This window comes from Prosopis cineraria, unplaced genomic scaffold, assembly GCF_029017545.1.
Source record: "Prosopis cineraria cultivar Desert tree isolate PC_DT_omini unplaced genomic scaffold, ASM2901754v1 PC9, whole genome shotgun sequence".
NCBI classification, from domain to species: Eukaryota; Viridiplantae; Streptophyta; class Magnoliopsida; order Fabales; family Fabaceae; genus Prosopis; species Prosopis cineraria.
Window position 1 is genome coordinate 29,377,225 of NW_026555340.1, and position 16,509 is coordinate 29,393,733.

Consider the following 16,509-nt stretch of genomic DNA (forward strand, 5'->3'; position numbering starts at 1 on the left):
AAATTGATCCAGAACAGTTTTTGACGCTGAAGCTATGGGATTCAAAGGACACTTTCTGAAGATCATCAGGATTGCATTCTGCTACTGCAGCAATCTCCATGACTGCCATAAGGAAATTAAGCTGCAATCCATCTCTCTCCGTTTAGTAGGTTTATTTAAACAAAGTAAACCTTCGATCCTTCTGATTTTCTAGCAGGTTGAAAGATTCCCTTTAGAGCTTCCAAAAATTCCGAACCAGAGAATGGATATGGGCTCGACCCGCCTGAGGCATCGAGCCACCCAGAACCTTATCCGGGGACACTGAAGATACCAGCGGTCGAATCACATTGGCTCTCACAAACTCCTGAGCGATCGGGTCATGCGCGACCATTCTTGACGCTGAATTCGCCACAGGTATCTTGACCCCAATTGGTGAATAACTGAGAACCTGCGCAATTATGGGAATCCCAAACCATACCACGATGAACTTAAATTAAGGACTCTTGTTGACTAAAGCATTGGAAGCAACTTATTTGAGTAACTTCAACAACGGCAGAATCCCACCTTCATCCATAATTATAGTCTTGTCGTTATCCTTGGCTTTGCATATAGTGGCAAGCTCGTTGGCGCCTTCGGCTGGTTCACTTCGGCAGACCAATGTGGACAATAGAGATCCATACCGTTGGAATCGAAGGTAAATGATAGCAGCCACCTCATGTCACCGTTAGAAGATTCGAGAAGGTTCGAAACCTTCCCGGAAATCGGCGGTGGGGAATCTGGCGTTCTTCTTCTTCTTCTTCTTCTTTTTTACTTTCATTAAATTTGAATTAATTTCTTAAAAAAAATCAAATTCCTAATTTTTTTATCTAATTATCAATTCCAATGTGTTATTTTACATCAAACCTCACAGACGAGATATAACTTTTTAATCTGATTATCTAATTATCTAAATAAATGAACATGATTCTAGAGCCAACAATTGAACTTAGAGAATTAATACATTTCTAATTTTTTTTACAAAAGAGAGGGAAGCAATAAACCAAGAAGAAAGCTCGCATTATTTAGAAGTTACTATTATTAGTGCGCTGGCTTCTTAATCTTTGAGCATCATCAAATTAGTTCTTTTTTCAACTTGAATTTGGAAAAAAAAAAAAAAAGTTACTGCCATGATAAAAGGGTTGTGGATTCAAGTTGAATAACGAAATAACAAAAAATATGAGTGCATGTATGATAATAAGAAAGAGGGGGTTTATCTTGTATACATACTAACAAACAAAAAAACCGAGGGCGAGAGACGCAACCGTGAATATCGATTAACAAGTGAAGAGTCTCTATTATATGAGAAGAAAATAGTAGCAGATAGTTCCTCCTTTGTAAACAAGTCACTGGGAAGCCACCCTAGTTCAAACACGGTACCAGATGAGACAGTAAAATTATAGAAATAGCGTATAGTAGTGGCTCAAGTCAAGAATACAGAGCAGGCAGAGAATAGTAATTAGGTCTCAAGAAAGAGGGGAGCAACAAATAGAGGATTGTAGGAAGGAGACAAGTGTCTACAGCTTAGACACTAATCCATTCTGAATTGGCTTCTGGTCTTTGCCTTCGTTGTCCTTGCTGTCCATCTCACATGGATTAGGGGGCACATCTACAGCAGGCGAGCAATTGTAGAATCCATGAGGCTGCACCCAGAAACACACCCACCGTCACTCACAATTCCCACTGCCACTTTAACCTCAACGTCGTGCTAAACTCAAGAGCCAACAAAGCCAAACATGACATTCGCGGGTGAAACGACAGATGGTAATTCATTAGCTAACCACATTCTGCTTTAAAAAGGGAAAACAAGAATTAGAAGGCAATTACCATGAGCATAAAACCAATGCGCTCTACTGGCATAACAGGCCAGTCTTCTAACCGAGGGACGTGAGTGATTCCAAATATGTACCTGCATTTAACACCCGATTAGTCCCTCAATGAGCAACCGTGTCAATGAGTGGCGCAATTGAGTGAACTGCTTTTATCTTATATACCCGACATATTTAAAAAAGTGCTGATAGTAGTGCCTGGCAAATTCAGTGCTATTTGTTAGAAGTTGATATGCATTCACGCGCGGGTAATATTATATATATATATATAGAGAGAGAGAGAGAGAGAGAGAGAGAGAGAGAGGGATAACCATAGAACTATATCAGCTTCTTCCAAAGATCGATTCTGCTTCACCCACGAAGCTAGTCCTTCACCTATACGAGGGTTTTGATTGGGGAATTCCCCTCCGGGGAACATCTCATTCCGTGAATATGACGTCACCCAAAGGTTATGCTTCAAGAAAGCAGCTCTTCTTAAAAACATGGCCTCAGGACCTGCTAATGGTAAGCAGTTTGAACCAGGTACTAGCTTGTATCCTGTTAATTGCCCAGTTCTATTTCCTGTTCTAGTGTTCCTCACCTAAACCATTATGAAAATCATAACCACATATCGGAAAGTGTAAGTAGTGGGAAACACAATCAACCATGACAATACAGTGAGTGGCTTCCCCCTATAGAACAAATATTAGAACTACAAACTCAGCCACCGCTAGCAGTAACATGAGAAAAAAGAAAATGAGCACGACGTTATCAACAATAATGGACAAAACTTGACCATGAAACCAAGAAACTCCTTACAATCCAATGTCGGGCGGTCAAAGGATTGCAATCTCTCGTGGCGTCCGATTCAGATTGGAGCAGAGTCTCTTCCGCATAAAATGCATTATTGTGAACATTATTATCCCCAGGTTTCTCGACTCTGACGTTGACCTCCACAACCTGACGCACGTGAAGAGTGAGTGAGAATATGGACTTGGAAAATAAATATCACGAAGTAATCAAGTTATTGTGATCAAACAGGACATTATTACAATACGCATCTTGAGGCAATCAGTAAAATGAATGTACGACTAGTTCAGATAGAATAAGCCGCCAAAATGACATCAAGAATCTAGGTACTTATTCATTGACTCAAACCATATGTTCTTCTCTTCTTTATTTTAATTATAACGTATTTCAAAAGTGATGCGATAGGGACACTAATTTAATGGCATTAAGTAAGAGTTATAGATAGAAACTGTTGTGCGCATGGTGTTCAGCTGACATTCATTATTCATTGTTAACCGCACAATGGTTCTACTTCAACGGGATTGTTTTTGCTTTTCATTCGCGTTAAAATGGTCCAAATGAACTCTTTCAAGATACTTGGCCCAAAAAAAAAAAAAAAAAGAAAATCTTTCAAGATAAGACACGGAAGTTAAACAGTAAAAAAAAAAAAAAAACATTTGGTCTAAGTGAAAATATATTTCTTAAGGAGGGGAAATCATCGTCATTAGGACTGTGCTATCAGCAAGAATTTATTATATTCTAAAAATATTATCATTAAAATAGGATGAAATGGCGGCAACAACGGATGTTGACGAAAACGACAGTTTATTCTATAACAAATGAGAAAGAAATTGTAATTCAAGCGGAACTACCTGATTCAAAGCTTCGCCAGGTTTAGAATCAACAGCCATGTCCATGCGAGCGACAAAGAAGTGTTGGTGGACGGGAGCATACAAGCCTGGTGCAATCGTGGTACCGTATTTTCTAGACTCTCCGGGTACGACGGCTCCTAAGCTGAGAATTCCAGTTAGCTTGACTTCAGCTTCAATTTTTCCATCCTGGAGCAACACATTCCACGTTCTTTTACCGAAAGAAATTGCCAGTTAACACAAAGGTAAATAGTGAGAATGTAATTGACTTGCCTGATAAAAGTGCCAAAAAAATCCATACTCATAGTTGGCCACCGTACATATAAAAGAAACCGAAAGTCTTCTTGACCTTCGGACTTCTGCTAAGCCAGTTCTCCAGTCTTGATGCTTCCATAGTATTCCATGATCCTCCTCATGCAAACAAACACAGTTTTCAATTGTCTCAACTCCTCCAGTGAAATTTGTGAAGTAAGCATCAAAATATTTAATGACTCCCAAACAATCACAACCCTGTAACAACGATGACAATGTTTTATTCAGAAAGAAGATCAGCATTCCAAGCAAAATTAATATCATATAGAGGATAGATACGTCATTCCAAAACCTTCTTGAGAGAATGTGCATTTTTTCCCAAGCCATCTTCACCAGCATCAAAAGCATTTTTTCTGTAATGTGGATCATCTGGATCTCCATATGGCACAACCATCTCCACAAAACTCAACCTATGTGCAACAGGCCTTCGCCCTCGACTGCCATCAACATAAGCAACAGAATATATAACCAAACCTTCTCTGGGAGTAAATCCAATCCGAAAATTCCACTGTCAATAAGAAATAAAACCAAGAGATCTGGTTACATTCAGAAAAAGCATAATTCTTTGCTATGTTGCTTAGTCATTATTTTCAAAACTCAAATCAATGAAATAGTTTCACATCCACCTTCTGCCATTCTACATAGTAACCATTAACCCGAAAGCTTGGACCTTCTGGCTGAATGATTTGTAAGGGCTTTACATCACTTCTATCAGAGCCACCTCTTGTTTCACCTGCAGTATAGTTCCTCAAGGGGTCAGCTGGAGGCAGAGGAACAAGTTTACGGTCTTCAAATTCAATCACCTCCATCTTCTGCATATCAACACGCACATAGATGCCCTCAACCGGACGTGCATACCCATTTTCCATTGGGCAGTCACTCTCACTACGACAAAAGATAAGTGGTTTAGCCAGTCTTCGGCTGGGAGCATCATCCTCACTATGATAACCAACACACCTGCAGCAACATTAAGGAGGACAAAGTAAATAAAAAAAAATTAAGGAGGACAAAGTTTGAACAGAGAGTGTACAACGGATGAAAGCAACTTCTCCAAATAATTGCCCTCAGAAGAATGGGGGTCTATTTAAATTACCAGGCGTCAACCATTACAAGGTCCATGTCTTCAATGCCCCTTCTCTTCATAGCCTCTCTAAATGGTGGAAAGTCTTTAACGACAGCTTCACATTCTGCATACTCCACAGCATCCTGGAGGATCAAAGGATTATTGTAGAATTGAAAATTGCGCCATTACATATGATTAACTCATTCGATCATGTTCTGAAACATTACGCAGGAAACCTCTTATTTCTCATTTGACCAATCTGACAAACCAACACATTTCTTTTTCTCACAGGGAGACAGGGGCTATGCAAGTCTCTGAAGACAACGATAAGATTTATGGATAAGAAATCAGCAGCAAACAAAAAATATCTCTTATTTTAAAATAGAATAGACGTCACAGGGATTTACGTTTTCTTTTTGGTGAATGTCTTTTGGTGATCTCGCATTTTCTTATTCACGTTATTGTTGTAAAGTACTGAGGATTATGCACAGAGAAAAGACTAGGAAGTGGGCACCAAAGATAATTCAAAGGTCAACACTACTTGGCACCAAAGCAAATAATTGATTTTCAGACAGTTATTGATTCAGAGCTTGGTGTCTTTTTTCCCCCTAGTTTTATAGACTTGATGAGACTAGCATTACCCAGAATCAAAAGTTGTGAAGAAAGAGAAGGAGGAGGAGAAAAATTTAACCTACCATTGCAGGCTGAACGTCTGGAATAACCAGTGATGAAATTACTTTTCCCCGGTGATGACCACCTCGAGTTACTGCATGTACTTCTGATAGTTCAACAATCCACACACTAGTCTGGTTTGACTTCTTATTGTAAACGACGAGTTTAGCACATCTGGGAGGCAGCTTAATCGGAAAAGTAGGCCCTCCTTTAGTCTTAGGAAGTAATGATGGTTGAAAAGGAGGGAAAAATATGCATCTGCCAGTGCAACAACATGCTTGTCTGGTTCGAGCAGAACAACTTCAGTGAAGCGCATAGCATCTCTAACCTGAAATAAATATAAACAATGGGATAAGAATTAATCAATTAGTATACTGGCACTCAATTTTAGTGACCAAATAACTAATGCTAAAAGAAAAAAAATTAAGAAGGATATCCTCTAAAAAAATTAATCATGCATTCAACAACCTCAGGTGTGGCTCCAGCTGATCTGACTGTTGCCACTGCCACGGCGATCTCAGCAGCGGATAAAGGATCTAGAGGGTGGCATGATTGGGCCCTTGGCATTGCAGTGATTCCTGCGCATTGTGCAACAAATATAAATAAGAAAACATGCCTAACTAATAAAAAAAATTAAGGGAGGATGGCAAACATTCCTTTAGACAAAAATAGACATAGGAAACAGAGCAAGCATATCGCGACCCTGATCTCGATGATTACTTGCATGCATAGATGCATTTGGAATTTAATCGACCAAAAGATATCCAGTAACCAGAATCTGATAGTTCCCAGGGTAAAGGTAACCTACAAACTAAAAGACATACGTAATGCATCTCTGTTTTGGTCTATGTTTCAATTTAACAGATTCTCTGTACTGAAAATCGCAGGATCACAAAAGATGAACCAAGAAGCTCGAGTATCCACTGCACTAATGCAAAGGCGCCGTAATAAATTGAGACCAAGAAGAAAAAAGACCAGAAGAGTAGAGGAACTTGAAAGAATTCAAAGAGGATCAAGCAAAATCTCACACCAAGAGGAGTTGCAATCCAGCATCTAATGAGATACGAAACCAAATTAAAATACAGAAAACAAAATCAGAGGAGTTGCTGAAGCGATACCTTTTGGGGCAGTAGCATTAGGAGAAGGTTCTGGAAGCGAATCAACGGGGTTGATCAAAGTCGCCGCGGCCACATTCTTGACGTGCTGATCATCGGCTCGATGTGTCCACTCACCGACAGCATTGGCGGCTCGAACGGACGGCGCTGCGAGTTGTGAAACGGGAGCTGAATTGGCGGGGGCACAGCAAGAAGGAGGCGTCGCTTTTTGCGAAGTTGAGGCCATTGCAAAGGGTCAGTGAGTTGGCCGATTCCACTGCAATAAATCTCAAAGCAATCTACTGACATACAGCAATTCCCTTAAGAGAACCGATCACCCTTTCGTTGTTGCACCACAATCTGTCGATGCTAATAAAAAAAAGAGCGGTAAAGATCAAGAAAGTGGGAGGAAATTACAAGGAAGCAGGGGAGTGAAAGGGGCCTGAGAATAGGAAGGCGACGGTGAGGCAAGAAATTGCGAGTTGGGAGGGAAGATTGGCAAGGAAAAACGGAGACGTGATGTGGAAGCATATCAGGAGGGGGAAGAGTAGAGGAGCAGGGTATAGCGAAGAGTAGTGATGAGAAGGAAAAAGACTACGAGAGAGGCACGGTGAATATGAAAACTCAAAACTACGTGCTCACTGAAATTACTCTGCTTGATTTTTGGATCCTGGAATCGTGTAAAGCGGGAAATTTGTGGCACTCACCCCCTCCCAAGTAATGAACAGGGGAAAGAAAAGCAAGTAGCTAAAGTAATAAAAATTTAACATTGCTCGTATCTCTGTTTGTTATATTTTTAAAACGTATATAGTTATACTGAAAACTATTTCAGTTACTAAATCGACCGATATACTAGTTTAAACGAGAATGATAAAAAAATATGATCAAATTACATCAAATCGATTGTAAACAAAAACATTCTATTTACCTAATTCAACTGATGGGCCAGATTTTAATACTATGAAGTATGACATCTACATTTATATAAATAATTAAAAATATACTTTGTACATTTATTTAATTCTAGAGATCTTCCATCCCATTATTTTTAAGAAAGTCAATGTATTGTAAATTAAAATTTATAGCCAGTTGTACCATTTGGGGGGGGGATTTTGTGGAATGCTTGAGTTATAGACAACTTATGAATTTGAACAGTGGAAACAGGCATATGAGTTGGAAGAATCTTTGAAGTGAAAGAGGTGAATGAAAGGGTGTTGAGCTGAGTCCTAATTGTCAACCATAATTGATGCATGAATATTGAATACAGAGCAGTACGTCGAGGACTTTGTGGGGTCAAGTTAAAAGTAGGGAATTAAAGGAGTCAAAGAGAAGAGAGCAACGCTAACAAGGGCTGGGGGAGGAGTGGGGCCCAATAAGATAAGTAGGCGGAGGATGATAGGTGGCTCTACCTTTGCTGATTTGGCACTTATCACTTGACTCCATCCTCCACTTTTCTTACCTCATCCGTTATTGCTTTGCACCCTCCCTTATATGATCCGGTGAACCTGCAGTCATTCCAAAATACAACAAATTTTTTTACCTTTTTTTCCTAAAAAATACTATCATAATCAATGTTTTTAAAATCAAATCAAATATTAAATCAAAAATGTTAGTGATTAATGATTCATATGATACAATTGGGTTGAACTAATAATCAAACCGGTGATGTAATAATTAAATTAAAAAAATTATATATGTATATAATATCTAAATATAAAAAATAAATATAAAATTATTACTTAACTTAAAAATAAAATTAAATATTTTAAGTTTATCATGACTTAACAAGTCACATGATACAACATAACATTAAATGATTAAAAAAATTAATTATTTTTTAAAAAATTTGATAAAAAAGAAAAAAGGCATTTTTTTAATAGTCTGTTTTTAAAATCAAATCCGATTCTTGATCTAACTATCGATCCAAAGTGATCCAATCTAACTCAACTTTTCAACCAATTTTTTCAACTTAATCGAGCTGATAACAAACAATATCTCATATTTATTTTCTATTTGTACTTCAATATACTACTTAACTTAATTACAATATAATGGCAGTTATGAGTTGCGTAATTTGCGCATAAACTTACCGACAATCAACAGGACAATGTCGACAAATTTTGGGACGTTAAACGGAATTTTGAATAGCTTGTTACTCATAGTTTATTGCAATTTATTATTTTCAAATCATTTTTCTAACTTTGCAAACTATAAAGTTTATCAAAGTTTAGTGATAAAATAATCATGAGATTTTGCTCTAGGTGCGGAGGGAAAAAGGGTCTTATACATACTTGATCTTAATTATACAAGATTTAAGCACTTTATACAACATCTAGAAGATAAATGGAGAATATACAGGCATGAAGTGAATCTGGGTAGATAGTAACTTAAACTATCTCAACCTCATGCAAGTATGATAAATGAAAAAAGAGGTTGTCGTTATGTTGGGGCGAGGATTTCAGACAATACAAATGAAGCGAATGATAATGTATAATTGCGCCGATGATTAACAGCTAAGGAGGAAGGCTTGCCGATGCTCTTTGAATTTTTGTTACATCCATTATTTATATTTGTATTTGATTATTACGAATATAATTCATATACACACATATACAATGTTAAATTAATTAGAAAGAGAAGCTGCGTGAGCCTAGCTCAGGTGATAAAGATAAGATAATACAATTTGTACAAATGATGACTCATCTTATTAATTCCAATATAAGATATATTTCTACAAGGAAAAACAATATATTAAGATCTATCAAAAAATAAAATAATAATATAAAATTAAATAGTTGTAACCATTCTAACTATGCAGAACAATATGCACAGTAAAAAAATTTGCCTTATGTTACCCCCCACAAGCAAGAAAATGAATGTCACATATGCCCAACTTGGAGAGGAGATCATTGAAGGAACCATTTCCAAAAGGCTTGATATAGATGTCAACAATTTGATCCTTGGAGCAAATAATAAGCAAATGGATGATGCTAACTTAAAACTTATCACAAACAAGATGACAATCCAGCTTAATATGCTTAGTGCGCTCATAAAAAGTAGGATTAGAGAAAATATGAAGAGCAAATTGATTATCACAGAAGACTAGTGCAGGAGAAAGATGAAAAATATGAAGGTATTGTAACAAAAATAGCAATCATTATAACTCATAAGCTAAATCATAGAGTCAAAAGCTCAATATTCAACCTCAAAATAGGAATGAAAAATAATAGATTGTTTCTTCGAGCGTCAAGAAATCAAAGCTTTGTCAAGAAAAAACACAAAAAGCCAATAATGAAGCGGCGAGGATTAACACAACCAACTCAATCAAAATCAGAGAAAGTTTTTAAATTGAGATAAGAATCAATAGAAAAAATAAGTCCTTCCTTTAAGAGGACTTAAGGTAATGAATGACATGATGAGCGACTTGCAAATGAGTACTACATGAATCAGACATGAATTGAGACAACTGCTAGACAGTAAAAGAAATTTTGAGGCAAGTGGTTGTCAAATGAAGGAGATGACTAACAAGGTGCTGATGAGTAGATGGATCATTAATAAGAGTACCATCATTTTTAGAGAGCTTGGCGAACCTGCCCATAGGAGTAGAAGCTGGTTTACAAGCAAAATAGCCAATTACAAGGTAAATTTGTGTTGACAAACTAGAATGCTAGAAGAGTTACGAGCAATCTCCAAACTAAGAAAATAACAAAGCTGTCCTAAATCTTTAATTTTAAAATAATCATCGAGAAAGCATTTTATAGTGGCAATTTTAACAGAACTATTGCTAGCCAAGATGATGTCATCAATGTAGATAAGTAAAACTATAAAGGAAGATTCTCCCTCTTGAAAAACAAAGAGTAATCAATCTTAAATTAAGAGTAACCAACAAAAGTGAGAGCAGTAATGAATTCAGCAAACCATTGATGATTACCCTGCTTGAAACCATAAAGAGACTTTTGAAGTTAATGTTGGGATGTGGAGATGTAAAACTAGGAGGGAGAACCATGTAAGCTTTTTCATTTAAATCCCCATGCAAGAAAGCATTATTAGCATCTAACTGCTCTTATAGCTAAAAATTTATAGCTGCCAAAGCTAAAACTAAATGAATAGTTGTTAGTTTAGTTATAGGTGAGAAAGTATCAAAATAATCAATGCCTTTGGTTTGTGTATAACTTTATTAACTAAAATGGGCTTTTTACTAATTAAGAGAAACATCAACCTTAAGCTTCCTTCTAAACATCCATTTGTAACCAATTGGATGCTTGCCTGCAGGGAGTTCAATCAAGGTCTATGTATTATTTTGCTTAAAAGATGAAATTTCAACTTGTATAGCATCCCTCTATTCAAGAAATTTCACTACTTGATTATATGTTTTGGGCTCAAAAGAAGCAAAAAATAGAGGGGACAAAGTATTTATAAGAAGGAGAAAGATTATTATAATAAAGAATAAAAGATAAAGGATACTAAATACCTAAACTAAGGGAAGAGGTTGGAGTTAAGGTAAGAAGAGGGCAATGATAATCATGCAAGTAGGAAAGGGCTATTTGAGGTTTAGAAGAACATCATGAGTGTAAAGGAGGTGAGGATATAAAGGAAGAAATGGGATCAGGGTTGGATAAATTAGAAACAACACAGAGGTTAGGAAAATCAAGAGGTAGTGTAGACTGTGGCATAAGCAAATCAAAGGTGAAGGGGGAGTTAGAAGGAGAAGGGAAAGGAAATTTAGTTTCATAAAAAGTAACATGTCTATTAACAAAAATAGAATAAGAGTGTAAGTCAAGAAGAATAAAACATTTGGTGCCATTTTGAAAACCAAGAAAAGCACATTTTCAAGCTTTATGATCAATTTAATATACTAAACAGCAGAAGTGAAAGCATAACATAGAGAACCAAAGACAAAAAAAAAAGAAGAAAAATCAAGAATTGGTTTATATAGGAATTTGCTGCTTCAAAATGAGAGTGGGAAGATAATTAATGATAAGCACAGCATGCATAACATAAGACTAACAATTCAATAGTAAATAACTTTGAAATAATAAGGTTCTAGTAACATTTAAAATATGTTAACGTTTGCATTCAACAACACTATTTTGTTTAGGTGTTTCAACACTAGTAGTTTAATGTAAAACCCCTTTAAAATGAAAAAAAAGAATGCAAGAGAAATTTAAGACTATTGTCGGTATATAATTGTGACATGAAACAAAAATTGGTTTTCGATAAAAAGAATAAGACACTCTAAATGAGGTTTTTAGATATCTATGATCATCATAATCTAGGTAAAATGAGTGTAATCACCAACTATGGTTAAAAAACAACAATCACCATGAATAAAAGCAGTGTTAAAAGTGCCCCAAATATAGGATGTAAAAGTTTGAGAGATGATTTGAAGAAGTAATGCTAACAAGAAATGGCAATTTGCACTATTTAGCAAAATGGCAATCACAACTCTTATTCAAAGTAGGTTTGCAAATAATGAAAGGAGACTTTTGATTGAGAACACTAACAACAACAAGAGAGACATTACATAATCTAAGATACCACAAATTAGAAGTAGTCATAGTTTTAGAATGTAAAGTAAGTGTGGGTGTTGGAAAAAAGGATACTCCACTTACATGATCTTGAAGAATGTAAAGCCCATCCTCGTTCAACTATACCAATTATCTTCCAACAGTCCAAGACCTAAATAAAACAATAAGAGGCAGTCAAAATTGAACAACAAAAAAGGTAACAGGTGAGTTTAGAAAAAAAAATTAGAATATAGTCAATTTGGGGAATAACAACGCATTATGAGGCAAAGAGTAGGGGAAAGAGAGATAGTGCTTGAGTAACGAGTCTAAACAACAAAATCATCAAGTAATTGAACAAAAATGAGAGATATAGAGATTAAATCATAAAAACAAGAAATATAAAAGAAAACGTGATCAGTTGACACTATCAATTATTAATGTAGAGGAGAAGCATTTGGTGAAGAGTAAGTAAGAAATACCCATATGCAATGATGCACCTGATTATCCATGCTTCTTATAACAAGTTTTCACAGCATTTTGAGATATGCCACAAAACATGCAAAATTTGGTGTTGTTAATGTTTCTTGTAGGAGCACATATAGGAATAGAAGGACGAGGTGAGGTGAGATTGAGCAAAAGTATGAGTGTCATACTTGAGTATCAGTGCTCTAGTAGTACAATATAATTTGTGAAAATGATGACTTACTTTATTAATTTTAATATGAGATATATTCAAATAAAAAAAAAGATTTATCAAGATCTATACAAAAATAAATTAATAATAAAAAATAAAATAGTTGCACCCACTCTTAGCATGTATAATAATATGTATATAATAAAAAATCTAATATTGTCTTATGTTATAAGGTGAGAGTAGAAAAGTCAAGGTAAAGAGAGATGACCTATATTAATTAGATGGGAAACGATGATCATGCACTGTAGAAAGAATAGAATAATAGTAGTGCTGCATAGATATAGAGGTGAAGGGAATTGTGAAAAAAGACAATGATGATGGTGGTAAATAGTGGTTCGGGTGGATGTGAGAGCAAAGTAGAGCATATGGAAATGTAAATAATTCATTTGACGAAGTAGTAAGTAGCAAAGCAACAGAAGAAGATGGAATGAGGAATTAATATAATGGTGACGATGATTGTGTGAATATGAAGTCAAAGGTAAATAAAGGAACATGGAGTGAAAAGCCAATTAGATATAACGGTTAATCAATAATCAAGAGCCATCCTATCATAACCCAACTCCACTTGCCAACTATACTAGTAAATTATAGATCCTAATAATTTTGCTTATCCTAACCCACTTATTATATTATGTTAATTGTTTTTCCCCTGCATAGAATCTCTCAGTATAAATCCCATTTTGCTGACTGTAAGCTCTACTAAAATTGCTTGATGTTTTGTCCACAAGCACATATTTTGGTAGGATCCATACCCATTTTAATTCATCAAATTTAAAATTCTGGTTTAAAGACTTCATTAGACGTATTCCTGTTCTTCAAATGATTAACCTCTTGTATATAATACAATCATTTAAATAGGGTGAAAATGATTCTTAAAAAGGTTATTAAGAAATTGAACTAGACAGTCATAAACCTCTCTAGTTTAACGAACCCAGCCCCTACCCGAAGAAAGAAAATGAAAGATTGGACAATACTATCTCAAAAATGAAAATGAATGCTTTTTGTACAGCTTTATCATTTTTCTTTTTTGTTTTGGCCAAGGAAAATCATATGTAAGGCTTTATGAATAAAGCTGTTAATTAGGATAGAATTTATCAGGCTGGTCTTTTTAGGTTCAAAAAAAATTCAGAATCAATATACTTTAAAACATAAAATGATAATCTAGGCTTTAAGTCCTAAGATACTAGGTCAACCCTTTTAAGTTTTTTTTATAATTTTTTTAAATTTTAATGTTAAAAAATTAAATACTATGTTAATTTTAAAATTTTAACCTCATTTTATAAGGATGAAGAAGGAATATATAAAAAGTTTAATATCTTTGCTATTGTTAAGACTTCACAAATATAAAGATAGAATTATATTGATATTGATGACAATGAAAATAATCAAGATTTCGTTGATGATAGTAGCAAAGTCTGATTGTTATCGGTGTTGATTTTATAATGTTATTTTTTATTAGACTTAAATTTATTTTTATAGATTTAATTTCATGTGTAATACTTTTTTTTAAATTTTAAATATATTTTTTAATTTTTAAATTAAAAATAAAAAAATATAAAGTTGAGACCTTGAGGGCCGGCCTTTCAACCTTCAGGGCGAGGGTTGGGTTGAGTAAAATATAACTCTAAAATATAATCAGACTTTATAGAATTAGCCTGTTTAAGTCTTAACTTTTTAAGATTGAACCGAACTTAATTGATACATTTATTTATAAATTTAGGATCCAAAATTTTATATTGCTAGATCTACGCTTCTTTTTCTTCTTCTTTTTTTAATGTTCCTAGATCTACACTAGTTAAGCCAAATTGGTAGTGTTCTTTGTTTTTCTCTCTGTCATGCTGGGCCCCTTGTGCAGGACTAGCATCAGAATATGCCAATTTTAACACCAAAAAATAAACAAATAAAAGATTGAACACTGACACCGTTGAAAATTCTAGCTCTGCGGTTACACTGAATGTTATTGCAGAACGACCGCTGGTGAATTACTAACTTGACATTTGAAGCTGGGAAAGCTTAGAAAGAAAGGAAGAGAATAAATATATGATCTATAAGAGGAAAGGCCATGGCAATAATTGAACAAACAAACAAAACACACAAAGCATAAAACAGAGACCCTTTGGCTTTAGTCTGCATAATTAGCAGTTAATCCTCTGGGAGTAGGTTGTTTTGGGATACAACTGGACAAGTTTTTAATTGTACATATATATATATATATATTGCGACTCAAAAATGGCCTTTTAATGTCCTTATCCAAAAGCACGAGGAATTAAGTGGATAGATATGCCAAGTTGATAATTGATAGACATTGATAACTCAGAATGGATTATATCCAACGGACCCTACCCCTGAAAAGGAAATGAAAGCAACAATGTCTATTTCCATACTTTACAAATCCACCAAAAGAAAAGGTGGAAACGAAAGATGCCCATGTTCCCGTGAACAGGGAAAAAAGGCTGAGTCCGTACCAATAAGGCGATCAAGGTAGATACTCCCTCTCATTCTACCAAGCACATTTTAAAAAACTAATTTAAACCTCTTTATAAATTATAATACAATTTTTTAAATAATATTTAATTTTTTTATAAAATAAAAAATAATATGACATTATTTTTTAAATTTATTATATAAATATATATTTAAAATTTTATATATTTTTATTTTTTATATTTTTTTACATTAATATTGATAAAGTTGATAGAAATAACTTATAAAAAAGATTGAAAGAGTATACTACTTGTTCCGTCCATATAAAAAAAGTGAATCATTTTTAATTGAATCTTATTTTTTAATAAAATTATTATTTATTTTTAAATTAATATCATTCTTATATATTTATCTTGATTTAATGGAATGCTTTACTCAAAAATAAATAAAATAATTTATTTATTAAAAGTGTTTTTGAAAAAGCATAATGATTATATATTAAAATATTAAAAATATATTATATTTAATATAATTTTTAAAAAAATATTTTATATTTTTTGAGGAAATATTATTTATGAATGTACTTTTTATAAACAAAAAAAATTGTATTATGATGTAGTGATGTGTGCACAGTGATTGAGTCAACCAATGTTTTTGACTTCTCGTGAAAGCGGACGCATGAAGGGACAGCCATCAAGTACCATATATACACTACCTACCTGTACATATGATTTGGCATTCTTATCCTATAAGGATTAAGGAGGAATAAAACAATTATTCTAAGGTACTTAGTCGTAAGCTTTTCCCCGACTACAGCGATTTGTAGCATGTGACTCAACGTACTTTGACTTTGAAACCGACAATCATAATGTTTGAAACAAATGTACAGGCATTAATTTGACATATGCTGGAGGAAGATGCCATTGATATCCAACTGCAGCCTTATTAGTTGTTAGAACTTATCTTGGGGAATATCCTTTATGGTACGGAATAATGTAATGAATATTGGAAACTGCAGTGTCTAGTCGCAAGTCTATTCATAATATGCCATTCAATTAGAACCCAGAAGACTTTTGTTGATTTGGTAAATACTTTGCTACCTGAAGCAATCGTTACATGCATGTTCGTACGATCAGCATCTGAGGTTGAATACTTAAACGATTCAATAGGAAAGATTAGATCACCGTAACTAATCACGTCATGTTAGTCCCAGATGTGCCCGATACAAACATTACGAAAAAGTATGGAATGATAATTATTAT

At 34.6% G+C, this 16,509-nt stretch overlaps 1 protein-coding gene across 1 annotated transcript; it reads right to left on the reverse strand.

Moving 5' to 3' along the window:
• Positions 1 to 1,288: 1,288 nt before the first annotated feature.
• LOC129320618 (amine oxidase [copper-containing] zeta, peroxisomal-like) lies at positions 1,289 to 7,250 on the reverse strand. Its single transcript, XM_054966145.1, is given in 13 exon segments — positions 1,289 to 1,658; positions 1,843 to 1,924; positions 2,156 to 2,424; positions 2,643 to 2,783; positions 3,485 to 3,670; positions 3,755 to 3,991; positions 4,086 to 4,301; positions 4,420 to 4,750; positions 4,887 to 4,999; positions 5,552 to 5,778; positions 5,781 to 5,856; positions 5,997 to 6,106; positions 6,647 to 7,250. Coding segments are annotated over 13 exon segments (2,337 nt in total). The 5' UTR covers positions 6,870 to 7,250; the 3' UTR covers positions 1,289 to 1,532.
• Positions 7,251 to 16,509: the final 9,259 nt, after the last annotated feature.